At 36.4% G+C, this 15,498-nt stretch overlaps 1 protein-coding gene across 2 annotated transcripts in view; it reads right to left on the bottom strand.

Annotated features, from left to right (window-relative positions):
* Nucleotides 1-15,498, bottom strand: part of LOC127452996 (protein FAM171A1-like) — a 55,707-nt gene that overhangs the window by 22,044 nt on the left and 18,165 nt on the right. For both annotated transcript variants that reach the window (XM_051718954.1, XM_051718955.1), the window contains exons 2-3: nt 826-1,053; nt 36-128 (exon numbers count right to left, since the gene is read on the bottom strand). In XM_051718954.1, coding sequence (XP_051574914.1) covers nt 36-128; nt 826-1,053 — 321 coding nt within the window. The remainder of the gene's footprint in view (nt 1-35; nt 129-825; nt 1,054-15,498) is intronic.

Genomic DNA, 15,498 nt, shown 5'->3' on the forward strand with positions numbered 1-15,498 from the left:
TCCAATCAGATTAGAGGGTTGACTTTGACTGTTACCTTGATATCCAGAGACTATCTGCACCACGTCTTCGTACACCATCAGAGTAGCAGCCCTCTCAGGAAGCAGATCCAGACTGAGAGATGAGAACACTTGAAAACAAACAGGCACACAAGAGCAAAGATTGATATTCAGCAAGACTGATCACAACAAACTCAGATTTAAGCCATAATATCTCAATAAATTTCCTATGAGTATTCTTACTTATTACTAGTTAGTAGGCCAATCTCATTAGCTGTTGTGGAACATTCTACTTACTTTGAAAAGCTTTCTGCATTCTCTGGTTTTTATTTCCTGCCCCAGATGCACTTTTGTTCCTCCAAACCTCTTTAAACTAAGTCAGTCTACTTTGTGGCCATCTTGGTAATGCCAAGATCTAATTCCATTTACTAAATGAGAAAAGACTGAAATTCCTAAACTACTTGCCTGAGTAACAACACTGTCAAATCACTATTAAAATCTGCCAATCATACATTTTACTTTTTTAGCTCAAACCAGGCTTAACGTCTATATTCTTCAGGTTGGTCCAGCTAATGGACAGCCATGTTCTAGAGTAAGGACTGTCTGAAAGACCAGGCGATGCCTTTACCAATAAGGCAATTGGCTTTTTCTTTGAAAGCCAGGATTTTGTTTCCTATAGTAACCAGCATTGTGATTTCTCCCATTAATTCCTGTCCAATTCTGAACAATTAACCCTACAATCAAAATCTTCAAAGACATCAATCAAATAAACTAACAGCTGTATCTAGTGATTTAGGTAAAGGATTTGAGGTTCCTTTAAGTCATTACCAGGTAGCCTGCTTGGTTGCCATGGGACGGAGTTGGGTACATATCCACGCTTGGTTGCTGTGACTACAAGAAGATCACCAAGGCGATAAGGGAACCTGATGAAGGCATTGCCATCAGCACCAGAGGTATCGGTTGCAACAGGGGTGTGGTTGGTGAAGATCTCCACGGTGACACCAGAGAGAGGCTGATGGGTGCTAGCGTCACTCAGGTGAACCTTCAGCACCACCTCTGTACAAAAAAGCATAAAAATAATGAAAAATAAAATGCCAGCCTCACCACATCTCTCATATAAAGAATTTGGCAAATGAAACCTGTAATAATAATACTCTAACTTGTTTAGGCCTATGTTCGGCCAGCAACTGAAAATATAATTGTATGCAGAGGACTATACACACTATCATCACAGATAAATGAATACGTTTTTATTGAGCCACCAAGAAACCTAGCTAATAAAAATGCCATGCACTTTCTGCAGATATATAAAAGCTCATCAAATGTTTCAGCAGGACAATACAAAAATAATCTAATGTGGTGTAATGAGATGGATTTAAGGTTAAACCTACATTTAAGACAAAAAGCAGCCAATAAAAATTAGAAATTATATCAAGTGTCCTATTTAATTACATAAAGTGTTACCCAATGTTGGAGTTGAAAACATTCCTCAGGTTCTCTTGCCCACTTTCACAGAAATCCTCAAAGGGCACTTAAGGAAAATAACCAATCATCACAAAGATAACCCCTCCACATCCTTTTCATCAGCCAATGGAAACAACCCTTGAAAACAATGGGCCATTTTTCCTTCCTCTAGCAACCTCTGGCTCCTTTAGGAAGCCACTGCCGAGACACACTACCTCTGGAATCCTTTTAATGCAGTGCTATATTCCACAGATCTGCTTCATATAAACAATTCAAATGGAGGAACGTGTTCTTGGGTAGGCACTGATAAATATTAGAGGATAAAAACTGGTACTATAATTCGCTCTTCATCAGCATGTTTGTATATCAGTGTAAATCTGATTCATATCTATATAAGCTAGTATCAGTTTGACATGAAAATTATTTGCTCGCCATCTACATAAGATAAATTATTCAAATACAATGTCTGATTGCTTCAGAAAGAAAGAAAGTCGAAAAGTTAAAAGGATCTATTCAGTTTAATACACATTTCCTGAAATAATCTATCAGTTTAAAACTGAGTAAACTGTAGTAAACAAGTAAAATAAGTCTGAAACCCAAACAAAACACAATGTAAACACATTTCCACTCTGAAAGTGAGAAATGAATTTAGACTTTTATATAACATGATGACTAAGCCATAATAGTCCTATACACTAATTTCAGTGGCAAAAAGAGATGTGTAAAGAACTCTAAGCCCTTACTAATGCATTTTAATACAATGCATGTAATCAGCAAACAGATTACAACACTTTTGAGAAAAATAACTTTAGATTATAGGATTACTAGTAAAACATACCCCCACACAAAGCAAGTGTAAATTTTAAATCTGACAGGAATCCACAGGAAAATAGTTATAAACACTGACACACACACACACACACACACACACACACACACACACACAAACCTGATGTGTAAATGCTGCTAGCATCACGTCACTTAGTTCCCCAGTGATATATGCAAAACATTTCAGGTTTGAGACTTCTCTTTTTTTGTGCAATTTTTTAACATTTCCCTCATTTTCGAGCTGATTATCTCTGATGCGGTACCAGATATTATAGCTGTTTATTTCTCAAAACGCATGAATAAAGTAGGCTTTCCCCCAGATTTCTACTAGCCCTAGCTCTGTAACCAGTGGTATCTCAAACTCAAACTCAAAACTTAAACTCATTTTTACAGCAGAATGCTACCATAGAGGGCTTATATCTGTTAAAATTTCAGGATCCTATCTGGTCCCCCACCAGAGATAATCAAAAATGTAAAAAAATTGCACACTCTCACCCCCATTAAAAAAAAAAAAAAAAAAAAACGAACAAAAAAGAGAAGTCTCAAACCTGAAATATTTTGCATGCACACTATATTTACCTAGGTAAAAACAAATTCTGACTGAGACTCGAACCCTTCCCATCAAAATTGACACAAAGTGGAACTTTAAGAGATTTTGCTCATTACATTAGGACTTAAGATCTAAGTCTAAGGAACAAGAATGTGCAAACTGTTTATATACACTGCCCTACAAAAGTTTGGGGTCACGACTGAAATGTTTCTCATGATCTTAAAAACCTTTTGATTTGAAGACGTATGCTTAAATGTATGAAATTAGTTTTGTAGACAAAAATATAATTGTGCCAACATAATTTAATTCATTACAAAACTACAATTTTATATAAAAAAAATAAAGTTTTTGAAATGGATGACTTGGACCGAATAATAAAGAAAAGCAGCTAATAAGTGCCCAGTATTGATGGTACTACTTCAATACTTTTTAAAAAGTATCCCAGGGTGATACCTCAAGAAGCTGGTTGAGAAAATGTCAAGAGTACATGTCTGCAAATTCTAGGCAAAGGGTGACTACTTTGAAGATGCTAAAATATAACACAGTTTGATTTATTTTGGATTTTTTAGTCACAACACAATTCCTATAATTCCATTTCTGTTCTTCCATAGTTTTGATGACTTTACTACTATCCTTAAATGTGAAAAATAACAAAGAATGAACAAGTGACCCTAAACTTTTGACCGGTAGTGTATTTACATGTACCTTTTAATGTGCTCTAGAGATCAGTTTTTGTTTCAAGTAGCTAGGACCATCTTGAGCTGAGATAGAGGTTTCCGTAAACATCTGTATAACCAAAATGTGTTGTGCGCCATGACACAAAGATGGCCTTTTTCAAATAAAATAAAAAATAAAAAACTGGTGGTTTCGCAATACCAATACATAGAGGTAATCATTAAAAAAAAATGTGTTTTAAAAAAAATAGGAAAATTAAAAATGGTCAAGCAAAGCAAACTTTACAATTATTGGACCACTTCAGATGGACTGACCCTCAGTGCATCACTACAAACATGTGTTGTGATCCAGAATCCACTTAATATCAACATAGGTAAGCACTAAATACAGCACCCACTTTCATAATGAACAGTACAGTCATAAGTGTATAATTTATTTGCCAAACTTGCTGATTTCTCCATTTCTCCAGACCACTGGGTGTATTTATCGCTCTTTCAGCCAAATTAAAGAGCAGCAGTGAGCAGCTGTTCACCTCATACTGTCATCCAGCATGTGTTCACAGAGGACATGTGCTTGAATGAATGTGTTTGTGTGACAGAGAGAGGGGGGCGGTATTGATTCCACTGAGTGGAGACACACAGGGGTGTGGGGTGTGGAGGTTAGGCCTACTGTGTAATCTGGGCAGTACTGACAGATTTGGAAGAATGTATGAATCATGGGTCACACAGCCAGAGACCAATCAGAAAAACACTTTATTTCACATAATACAACAGCCCTGAGCCAGACTCTTTACAGAGTGCGTTTACACGGCCCCTATTGCTTGATAATAACAATATTCAGAAATTACATATGTTAACACTTTCATCATAAAGTAATGTATATTTACTCTATATTGACACAAAAATGCCCAACAACAGGAGGGAGCAACATGGCAGCCGGAGAGACCTGGCTTATGTAGAATAAATGATGATTCAAGTTTTCATCTCTTGTGATGAGATGAGTGTTGTTAACACTTTAAACATATGTCAATGTAAAGGCTTTTTTTAAAGCAGAAAAATTACTTGGTGCACCTTTTTAAGTATTTAAAAAATTGAAAATGACACACAACACTCAGCCACCTGTTCCCTGTTTTCAAAGCACAGGTGGAGTCAGTGCCAGCAGATTGTTGTATGCTGTGTTTACCGTAAGCATGCTTTTGAAATGTTAACCTGCACTCTGAAGGGAACACAGTCATCAAACACTAGGTAAATATTTGACTTGAAAAATGGCACCATGATGAATAGAACAAATTTTCCTTTGCCTCAAGCTCTACTGGGAATTGCTAAGCTGCACAGAGACAATAAAGCTGTCCGACGTCTTCAGTCATCCTGCACGCTTTGCACTCTTCTCTCTCGCCATCTCTTCATTCACACTAATCTCCATGACAGACTCTCTAATGCCCATATTAGGGCAGGGTACTGATACAGATTTCCTGATTCAATTCGTTACTGATTCACAAGCTTTTGATTAAATTCTGATTTTGATTCAATATCGATTCATGTGGCTTTAAGTTATAATGTCCCTTTTGCTAACATATAAAATAAATTCTCTCCAAACTAATGCTGTTAATTATACAAGGGACCTTCTAACTAGGTCAATTAGGGAAATATTAATTTTACTAATTATATTTTATTACTTTTTCATCATTTTGGTCACATTTTGGCTTTTTAAAAACAAACAAATAAATGTATTCAATCAATAAATATTATATTTAATATATTATTTTTGTTACATATTTATTGTTAAATTGCATAATTTGTAGTGATCGACCAATATGGTTTTTTTTAATGGCCGATGCCCAGAGTGCAGGGTGGCCGATAGGCTGATACAAAGCTGATACATAACACAATATAATATAGTAAATAACATAAAATTGCTAAAAAATAATAAACTCTTATTTAGCACTATTTTTACTCAATTTCACACAAAACTTTAACTTTGTAAAAAAAAATCTTAAAAAAATAAATAATATTGTATTTTAAATGGTAGGTGTTTCTTCTGATTTCTGTTTAATCATCAAATTTTAGTAATTTATTTGCACATGAAGAAATTGTTAACATATTAGGAAGAAGGAAATAACAGTACACACAGTAGTCCAGCAACCATAGATGGCATGTCCACGTTAGCAATTGCATTTTCTCAAAATACAGAATCAAACCAATTGTACATACGTACTGTACATAGTGAATAAGACATTTACGTATAGCACACGTGAAGCGCATTTACCTTGAAGTTGCAACAGAGACTATTTAGCAGAGATGGGCCACTTCTATTAAAATGAATGTGAAAAATTAGAACGCACAACTGCAGCCAACGGTCAACGGATGTAGATAGGAAGTCCCAACTTACAGGTAAAAGAGCCAATCACCTTTTAGATACAGACATCTCCTGTCAAATCAACTCGAAAACGTGCATGCGCATTAGCTATAAAAACTTTATTTTTTTAGCGTAATCTGAGATAAAGAAGCACAATGATACCTGTGTTGTCAGATTTTACTGCTGATTTGTAATATGTTCTTTGATCAAAATCTTGACCAACCATTTTGGAGATTTTGGTCTTTATCCATTCAAGTAAATAGGAGCTGCACTTCATGACTGGAAATAGTCTCCCGAGAGAGTGCCAAACATGGTCGACAGTGGACTGACTTGCTAGAATGACTTTGGTCGTACTCATGCGCTCGTGTGTATCCAGCGTGAGCCTCAAACTCTCTGGATTGCCTGCTTGGATTGTGACCACTGACCATCATGATTTGTGAATCAGAGGAAATTTTATCCTGAAGTTTTGATTCTGGCTGACAGAATACGTGCTTCAGAGGAAGATATTAGATGAGCGCATTTTTCGTGAGGTTCATGAATTACATCTGTTTAAATGATATATCTGCATATTTGCAGACAGTATACAATAGAAGTTTTATTTATATTTGCCTTTTATCATTAGAATAGTGACAGGGAACTGTTGAGGAGAGACTGTTAAAATATGTGCTTTAGAGGAAGATAAATGAGCGCTCCACAGGATGCTGAAGTTGTGTGAGGTTGGGTTATTACATCTGTTTAAACGAGATATGTGCATATTTGCAAGCGGTATATGATATTACTTTGATTGATATTTACCTTTTTATCATTACACAAGTCAGTGAAAAGTTACAGGGAACTGTTGAGGAGAGGACTTTAACATTATGAGCTCAAACGCATCTGCATAAATAATACTTTATATTCCACACAGTTTGCATATGCAGACCGTTTAAATGAGAACATGCAGCACATTGTTCTATTATTGTAGTAACATGATGGCACATAACAACAAAACAATCTGTGACTGCTCGTTTACATGTCTCAGTCGCTTCACATGCAAGCAGCCGATTCTCGGCGCCCTCAAGAAACAAATCGCCCGGTACCGATAATTAGAAAAGTCAGAATATTGTCAGATTTATCGGCCTCAGCGATATATCGGTCGACCACTGATAATTTGTACTATTTTCAAGTATTTACATTGATTTGTTGAACATGTGCTAAAACCAGTACTGTCTCTTTAACAAAAAACGGCATTTCTGTAAACACAGCGCCTTTAAATGAACGCATGTTAACTAGAGAGAACTCGAAGGGCTTTACCTCATCTGTGCGATTCCTGATTAGAATTAAATGTTTATTTTTGTTGTTTTTTTTAATCAACAACTGACTGTAAAGAACAGAAAGGGTATTAAAGGAGACATTATTCAATGACAAATGGGTTGCGTGGATCTCGTCCTGGACACACATTACACGGAACAACTGTTACCCTCAACAGGCTGTGAAAGGATCTCGCTGCTGAACACTTCCCGACTAAACAACACAATTACTGGTGTGGAGTGAAATGTAAACATTTACCAGCCACTTGCAAAAATATTTATATTTATGCATTTGGCAGACACTTTTATCCAAAGCGACTTACAGTGCCCTTATTACAGGGACAATCCCCCTGGAGCAACCTGGAGTTAAGTGCCTTGCTCAAGGACACAATGGTGGTGGCTGTGGGGATTGAACCAACAACTTTTGGCTTACCAGTCCAGTGCTTTAGTCCACTACGCCACCACCACTCTATGAATATATTACCTTTAGTCGCACAGAGCTAAATTTGTTTGCAAATGCGAGTGATTTCCTCTCCTTGTAGTGGAGGCTTGCGCATTGAGTGAAAGATTGATCTTGGGGTTTAAGAATCAATATTGAGATTGTTCAAATGCAGATCGCGATGCATTGGAAAAACAATATTTTTACCCACCCCTAGCCCATATCTTCTATTCCTGAGCCCTTCACCTTTGACACTTTTATTAAAATCCCTTTCCCTGAAACAACTCACACACGTGCACACACACGTACACACACACAATAGATTCCATTAAATTGCAGAGAAGCCACGTCTACACACAATATGGAATTATTCTGATCTAGAGGTCAGGATTAGAATTAATACTTTATAATCCAAACAGTTTGCACAACAGGAGGTCACCTGCCATGAATCACCATGAAACTCTAACAGAAGGCTGATGTAACTAAAAACACAATTGTGTGTAATGTAACACGAAAAGGGATCTAAGCCGTTGTAAAATAAATGAATGCACACGTGACTACATTTTTGAAACAAATTGCATTGCTTGGCAAACGTAAAAAGCCTACAAGTAGAATAATTAACTATAATACTTGGCGGAAGAATTGTTTATTCTGATGATCATCAATAATAAATGTAGCTGTTTATTAAACATTGGCATCTTTTATCACAGTGCTGTTGCCAAAATCACTGCAACGCACCACTGAGTAATCAGCTCATTACTGAGATAATTTTTATACTTTCACTAAATAACATTACATTTGTTGTGATCAATTGTTTTATTTAGAAAGAAGCATAGTTTGCTACAACCCTCTTGACACTTTTACTATGGCTAAATACGATACCAGAAGTTCGTTATCGCCCTGAGATTTTACCGGAAATACGTAGGTAACGTGCCGTGCATAGAATCCATTGGTTGCTTGTTGATAGTTTAAGTTAAATGGGATTCCATATGCCTTTAACCTTAACTACAAGTAAACATCAAATGGAACTGGAACATGAATTTAAATTGGACTTGGAAAAACAAAACACACAGAGGGGACTTTGCATCCTCATAACAGAAGTTAATGTTACCTGAAGTCAGTGTTCAACCTAAGGGGATCAAGAATATATATATTTTTTTTTTCCAATCCCTTGGTCTTTCCTTTTACTTTTTTTCATTGCAGAAATGTGCGCAGCATGGTTCCCTCCTCTCCACTCTCTCTCTGGGAATTCCCTTCTCCCTCCCTCTTTCTGAATGATACACGCATGCTATGAACTGCTTTCTATGAATCTTTGACATCACCGCAACATTCTAAGTAGACACAACTTGTACATTGTTTTCATAGTGTGTTTAGCACTATTAAGATGGAATTTGTTTTCTAAATGACATTGGAGTTAAAATTATAAGGACGTCTGTCATTTTATGTGCTTATGATTCAGGATCTCTGTGGTTTTTACCAAGGTGGAAGTGTCTTTTATCTGGATGAGGGCATTATGAAACACACTAATATAAACAAATATTATGTATGTAACATTTCTGTAACATTACTGTAGGTATACAGTATAATTACAGTATAATTTATTAAGGTGAGGATCACTCACACCTGACGCTACAGTGGCGATCTGAGCAGTTTGTGAATGACTCTCCTTATTGATTTAATTTTCTTTTTACATGGGATAGGTTTTACCTAGAAAGTTGGCAAAAAGTTCTAAATCCATAATGCAAGTGCAACAGGCAACATCTCAAGATATTTAACTTTAGTTACAGTATTTGAAAAAAGGTCAAAATAAATAAGTGAAGTGAAACAAACCCAAAAAAACCCTACAATCCACAATCACAGACATTTCTGTCCGGATGGGATTAGATTTCTCAGAAAACCCCATTAGATGAACACCTGTAGGCACCATAATTTGCGTGTGAACAGAGCATGTTTATGCTCATACCAGAGTCCACAATGCCCTCACAGTCACACAGACACACATCTGTTGACCATTAACACACAATGGCATAGTGTGAACCAGGATAAAGCTCTGAAAAAACATCTTTAAACCTCTCAAGCGTTCAACAGGGTCAAAATGCTCTTTAAGGACAGAATCAGACAGAACATTTTCTGTTACCTACTGAACTTTTTCAGGACGGGGTTTCCGACAGTTACAAAATCTGCATTGCTAATGTAAAGATTGCAGGTCCAGTTCAATATAGAGTAATTCACAGTTCAGCTCAGTCCATCATTACTGCGCTCTTAAAGAAGGCACTTAACCTCAGGTTAGTCCATGGAGACTGTCTCTGCAATTAGTTCACTGTAGGTCACTTTAGACTATTCGATCCACCTCTCTTACAAACCCTGTGAATTCAAAATTAGAGTTGAGTTGTGGCTTTTAGAACATGTCTTTTAGTTTTTAAGCCATATGCGCTAGTGTCCTTCTAAAAGTTGACAAAATGACCTTTAGAAGTCTCAACCTTCTGGGAAAATGGACCAAAAATATTGGTGACTCATCTTGCACTACCGGGACACAGGACACATTTTGGTCCAATCAAATGCTCTCTAAAATGAGAATGACCCTCCCCCTAATATTACCTCCTGTCATAGACTACAAAGTACTAGCAAATCGTGGTTTTCAATATGCCCCACCCAAGCGTCTCGTTTCATATATCAAAACGGGAAAGAAAGCGGCACTCATTAAGCATATTTATGGGGTCTGTTAACCCTTGTTCACATTTCACTCTTTATCACTTGTTTCACTCATACCTCCTAAGTAAAGCTTAATTAGACTAACTCATTTTTAATTTCATTAAATGGTTTAATGTAGCATAAATATGGCATACTAGATATGAAAACAAAGGTCAATGCTGTATAGTATTACACACAGTGTCTACTTTCTCTCTCCCCTGTAACATCAAAGTTTCTGTTGTATGTTTTCTAAAATTACGACAGATGCCCAACCTAATAGTAAACCAATGCGATCAACTCAATTCTCTGTGACATAAAATGTAAACTGCACTGGGTAAGGGAGGAGGCTATTGTCATCATAATGTAGTTATATTATATTACGTACAGTAGTCAAACAAAGATAAACCTCATCGCCATCATTTACAGCAGGGATGCACCGATACCACTTTCTCTCTTCCGATCTGATATCTGAAATCTCAGTATCAGCCGATACCATTCCCAATCCGATACCAGTGTTGTTTTTTTGCATAATCAGTTTAGAATATCTTTACATTATTGTGTGGAACTAATTGGGAGTACTCTTTAATGTGTAAAGAAACACAAACCTCTAACTACACATTATTTCAATATAAATGTATAGCTTATTAAGAAAAACTTTTTTGTTAACTAGTATACTGGCAGTATACTAATGTAGCAGCAAAATTAACAGTAATTCCAGTATAGGTCATCAGTAGAAAAGAAGTCATTTTTTCAACTTGTATCTGGACTTTAAATGATTCAGATCTCTTTTTTGTTCAATGTAGTTGTAAGATATCAGCTCACATTTCATTCACACAGTTATTTTTCTGGAACCCATTCAACTTAAATATTATTATAATTTGTAAACAAATAATAATAATAATAATAATAATAATAAATTATAATAGTAATATATCTCAATCGTGCACATTTAACTTTTAAACCCTCACGCTTTTATTTTGACATTCTGAACTCTCCAGGAAGTCCTGTATGTGTCTGTTTGTAGGCAAGTTCACAGTACTTTAATTCGCTTCTTATTCAAATTCTGGTAAAAAAAAAAAAAAAAAAACGCACCTCGGGTGCCGGCCTAAATGCATATTATAAGTGAACCGAACTATTGAGTATCTACATCTGAGATGTTGTTCGTGAGTAGCGCTCAAATATTGCGCACGGTGTGAAGGCTAAAAATAGCCACGAGCGTGTGTGAAAACAGAGCAGCGCCATTCACTGACGCGCTGGGGCTGCGCGTGCATTTTATATATTTACTTATAAAACACAGCCTTTTGTGATTCACAGAGCTATTGCACGTCTTCAAGTGGCTTTGAATAAAATGCATGAGTCATATGAACTACTTTGTGTTTTAATGGTTCTTTTATGTCATTGACAGTAACGAACATGACTAACAGTATAGGATTTGAATCGGGCTCGTCGGAACGATACCCGATCCGTCTAAAAGCTTCAGTATCGGTGCATCCCTGATTTACAGCAGGGATGCTCACAGTTCTTTAAAATTAGATCTACATTTTATATCATGCAATTTCTGGAAGATCTACTATGCACAGCATATACATATCCGCTTTCCCCCTATTGTTTATGCTACAGAACTCACTGTTTACATAAATACCTCAGCAATGCAGGCCTTCTGGTGGAATTTATAAATGTATTCAAGCGCGTTTTTAGAACACTCGTACATGTTCAGTGAACACTCATAAGCTGCCTGTCAGTCAAATAGGGCTGAAACTAACCTCGATTATCAAAATAATTGTATCTAACGATTATTAGAATGATTATTCGACTATTCGGGCAATTATTGCAATGATTAATCATTCGCTTTTAACCGACTATTCAGCTTGTGCCCCGAGATAAAAGGTTGAATTAAACGTGCTTACTAACAATAAGGACAAAATCATCTTTTAAAAATACCTCTAAATGACATTCACTGAATTAAAGGAAAAAAAATACTTGTTTAATTCAGTAAAAAAATTACTGCAATTGTGTTTGTCTTGTTTTCCATGTAAAATTGTCTAAAAATCCTTAAAACAAGATACATTTAGTTTAGAAGCAACATATAAGATATTAAGAATTGCTTTCAGAGAATGTATCTTGAATATAAGTGTTTTACATAAATTTTGTATGCCAGTGTATTTTTTCACTTGTTTATACTTCTGCCAGTGCAGTAAAGAAAAAATATACTCATATTCAAGATATATTCTCTGAAAGCAAGTCTAAATTTCATATATGCTGCTTCTCAGGTGAATGCATCTTTTAAGGATTTTAGATATTTTAAAATATTCAACATTCTCAGATAACACATTTTTCTTCTGCATTATAGCTCCTAAAGTAAATGTATGTTGTTTTAAAAGAGTTTTAGATACTGATCTTGGAAAACGTCAAATCAAAAACGTATTTTGTTCCAGTGTTTAATGGGCCAAGACCTCTCTTTCTCTCTCACCTTTTTTTTCTCTTCGATCCATCTTTAACTCACAAAAACAAACTCTCTCTTCTTAATAAAGCTGCATATTGCCAATTTTCTTTACGATAAGAAACACACAGTGACACATACTCTGATAAGCCACAACATTAAAACCACATGCCTAATATTGTGTATGTCCCCCTCATGCTGCCAAAATAGCGCCAATACGTATCTCAGAATAGCATTCTGAGATGCTACTCTTCTCATCACAATTGTACAGAGCTGTTACCTGAGTTACCATAGACTTCCAGTCTGGCCATTCTCTGTTGACCTCTCTCATCAACAAGGTGTTTCTGTCCACATAACTTCACTCACTGGATGTTGTTTTTTTTTTTTTTGGGCACCATTCTGTGTAAATTCTAGAGACTGTTGTGCGTGAAAATCCCAGGAGATCAGCAGTTACAGAAATACTCAAATCAGCCCATCTGGCATATTATGATTCAATACGTTGCGAGCCATCACGTTATAATCTAGCTGCAGCAAGCGCACGTGACAGATGGGTGTCTCTGTGCGAGAGAGCGCATCAACAGGGATGCAGTTTCAATCTTCAATGTCTCATAATCACTTCACGCGACTCACAGAAGTGCCGTTGAACGCACAGAGAAATGCCAGTTTCAGAGTTTGTACTTATTTACATGAACTGCTTCCTTATTATTTAAACTTTAATAAAGGATGCATTAAAGATATAACGCTTCCTTTAAAGGGGCATTCAGTAGTTCTCTAGCTAGCGTTAGCATTGCTCTTCTTCGTGTACTTTACTGATACGACAGTGTTAGATGCTGTACATCCATCTATCGACGTGGATCAGCATGATCGTCTCTGCTGCCCCCACCAGCTTTGGAATAACCTTTGCATCTGGAAAATGTTGGTGTTTGAAGTCATTTCTAAAGTTATTTATTACTACTATAATATAATTGCTTTGCCTAAAAACAAACGTCAGAATTAAAGCGAACAGACTTCTACAGTTAAGGACAAATTATTATTGTCCCTCATATCAATCATCTTTGGAGACTGTCTATGTTTCACGTTATTTCTAAAGACAGATATTACCTTTATTAGAGAATTGCTTAGCGTGAAATAAACCTCAATTAACTAGCGATACAGAATGTTATGGTAAAGGAAAGATTAGAATTGTTTTTGATGATAAAATTTAGCATGTCCATAAATACTGTATTGAAGAACTAATTTTGTTTCCAAGCAAACGTTATGGTTTATTCAAAATCCACAAAAATCATTGTGCCAAGATACTAAACGAATGAACACGTATGCCATTTCATAGAGATGGAGGTAGATGGGCACCATGTATAATAAAACACTTTTTATAGAAAACTATTACGAGTACAGTCTTCATCTCATGTGAGTGTACACCATTCAGATCACACTTCACAAAAACATAATTCATTTGTTAATATATAAAACTTTTTAAATTAGCCCCAAATTACTGAATGCACCTTTAAAAGGCACTTGACACACAAGTTTTGCTTAAGCGGAACGGCAGCTCTGGCTCTGCTTTATTTCACAACGAAAGTGTTTCTGTATTTACTTATTTTTGTATAATTCCCTCATACTGTGCGATCTACATCACCTGCAAAGTATGGAGTGTGTCTGGACTGTGAATTGTCTTCCTCTCCTCAATCAGGCGCGTGCTGAAGTGCTCCTCTCACACGCCATCTTTAGTTTCATTTTATCTCATATTAAATAAAATCAAACGACTATTCGACAACAAAAAATGTTGTCGACAATAAAGTATTGTTGACGTTGTCGATAATATCGACTAATCGTTTCAGCCCTACAGTCAAACAGCATGCAGCTATTATTAGATTGCTAGCGAATTATATCCTAAAATTACGTTATTTTCAACAGCAGAATATGAACTTCGTAATAAGTGTCACAGGCCTGTATCACATATACATTTTAATCAGGCTACTTGTTCTGTCAGACAAGTAAAATTCTCTTTCAACTGCCCCTTCAAAAAGTGTTAATGTAGAGCCCTGCAGTACACCGAAATGGTTTTATATACATTTTACATCAGCTTCAGCAAGCTGGCTCCAGGAAACAAGCCAACAAAAAAGCACCTCAGGACTACAGAACGTGATATATATGATATGAGCCCAATGGTACAATTCCCAATTGTCTGCAGTGGTGAAGTGTACAGACAGAGTTTAATCCAAAAATTGTATTAGTTACATTGTGTTTAATTTGCTATGTCAAAGTGCATGACTTCCTATTACTGCCTTACAAGAGCAGGATGACATGTGTACAACTGCAGCTTTTCAGCCATGATAAAGAGGGAGGTCTTTAATAGTTTGTGCAGAATGTGCACATGCAGAACTTTCAGGATGCTGCATTGCAGTGGACAGAAATAGTGGACAGAGGACAGAAATAAGGGAGGGAGATAAAGGAAATGTGAATAGTTTGAGTATCAGTGTAATAAGTCACTATATGATCTTGAGTGTCTCATACCCTGCGGTGATGAAGACTAAATAAAGACGGTGCCACACTAGCTGATTTTCCCAGTGATTTACAGGTGTAAGCTTCATTAACATAACTGGAGGCCAGGCAGTGGGAGACAAAGCCAGAGGGAGTTCATTAATCACTTGGCCGCCAGGACTCCCTGCTGAGTTAATAGTTCCAGCAACGGGGGAAAAAAGGATCCAAATGTAACAGAAAAATCTTTGTCACCGGGGCGGGCTTTTCAAGTAAACCAATGAGCTGCTTC

This window comes from Myxocyprinus asiaticus, chromosome 15 (assembly GCF_019703515.2).
Source record: "Myxocyprinus asiaticus isolate MX2 ecotype Aquarium Trade chromosome 15, UBuf_Myxa_2, whole genome shotgun sequence".
NCBI classification, from domain to species: Eukaryota; Metazoa; Chordata; class Actinopteri; order Cypriniformes; family Catostomidae; genus Myxocyprinus; species Myxocyprinus asiaticus.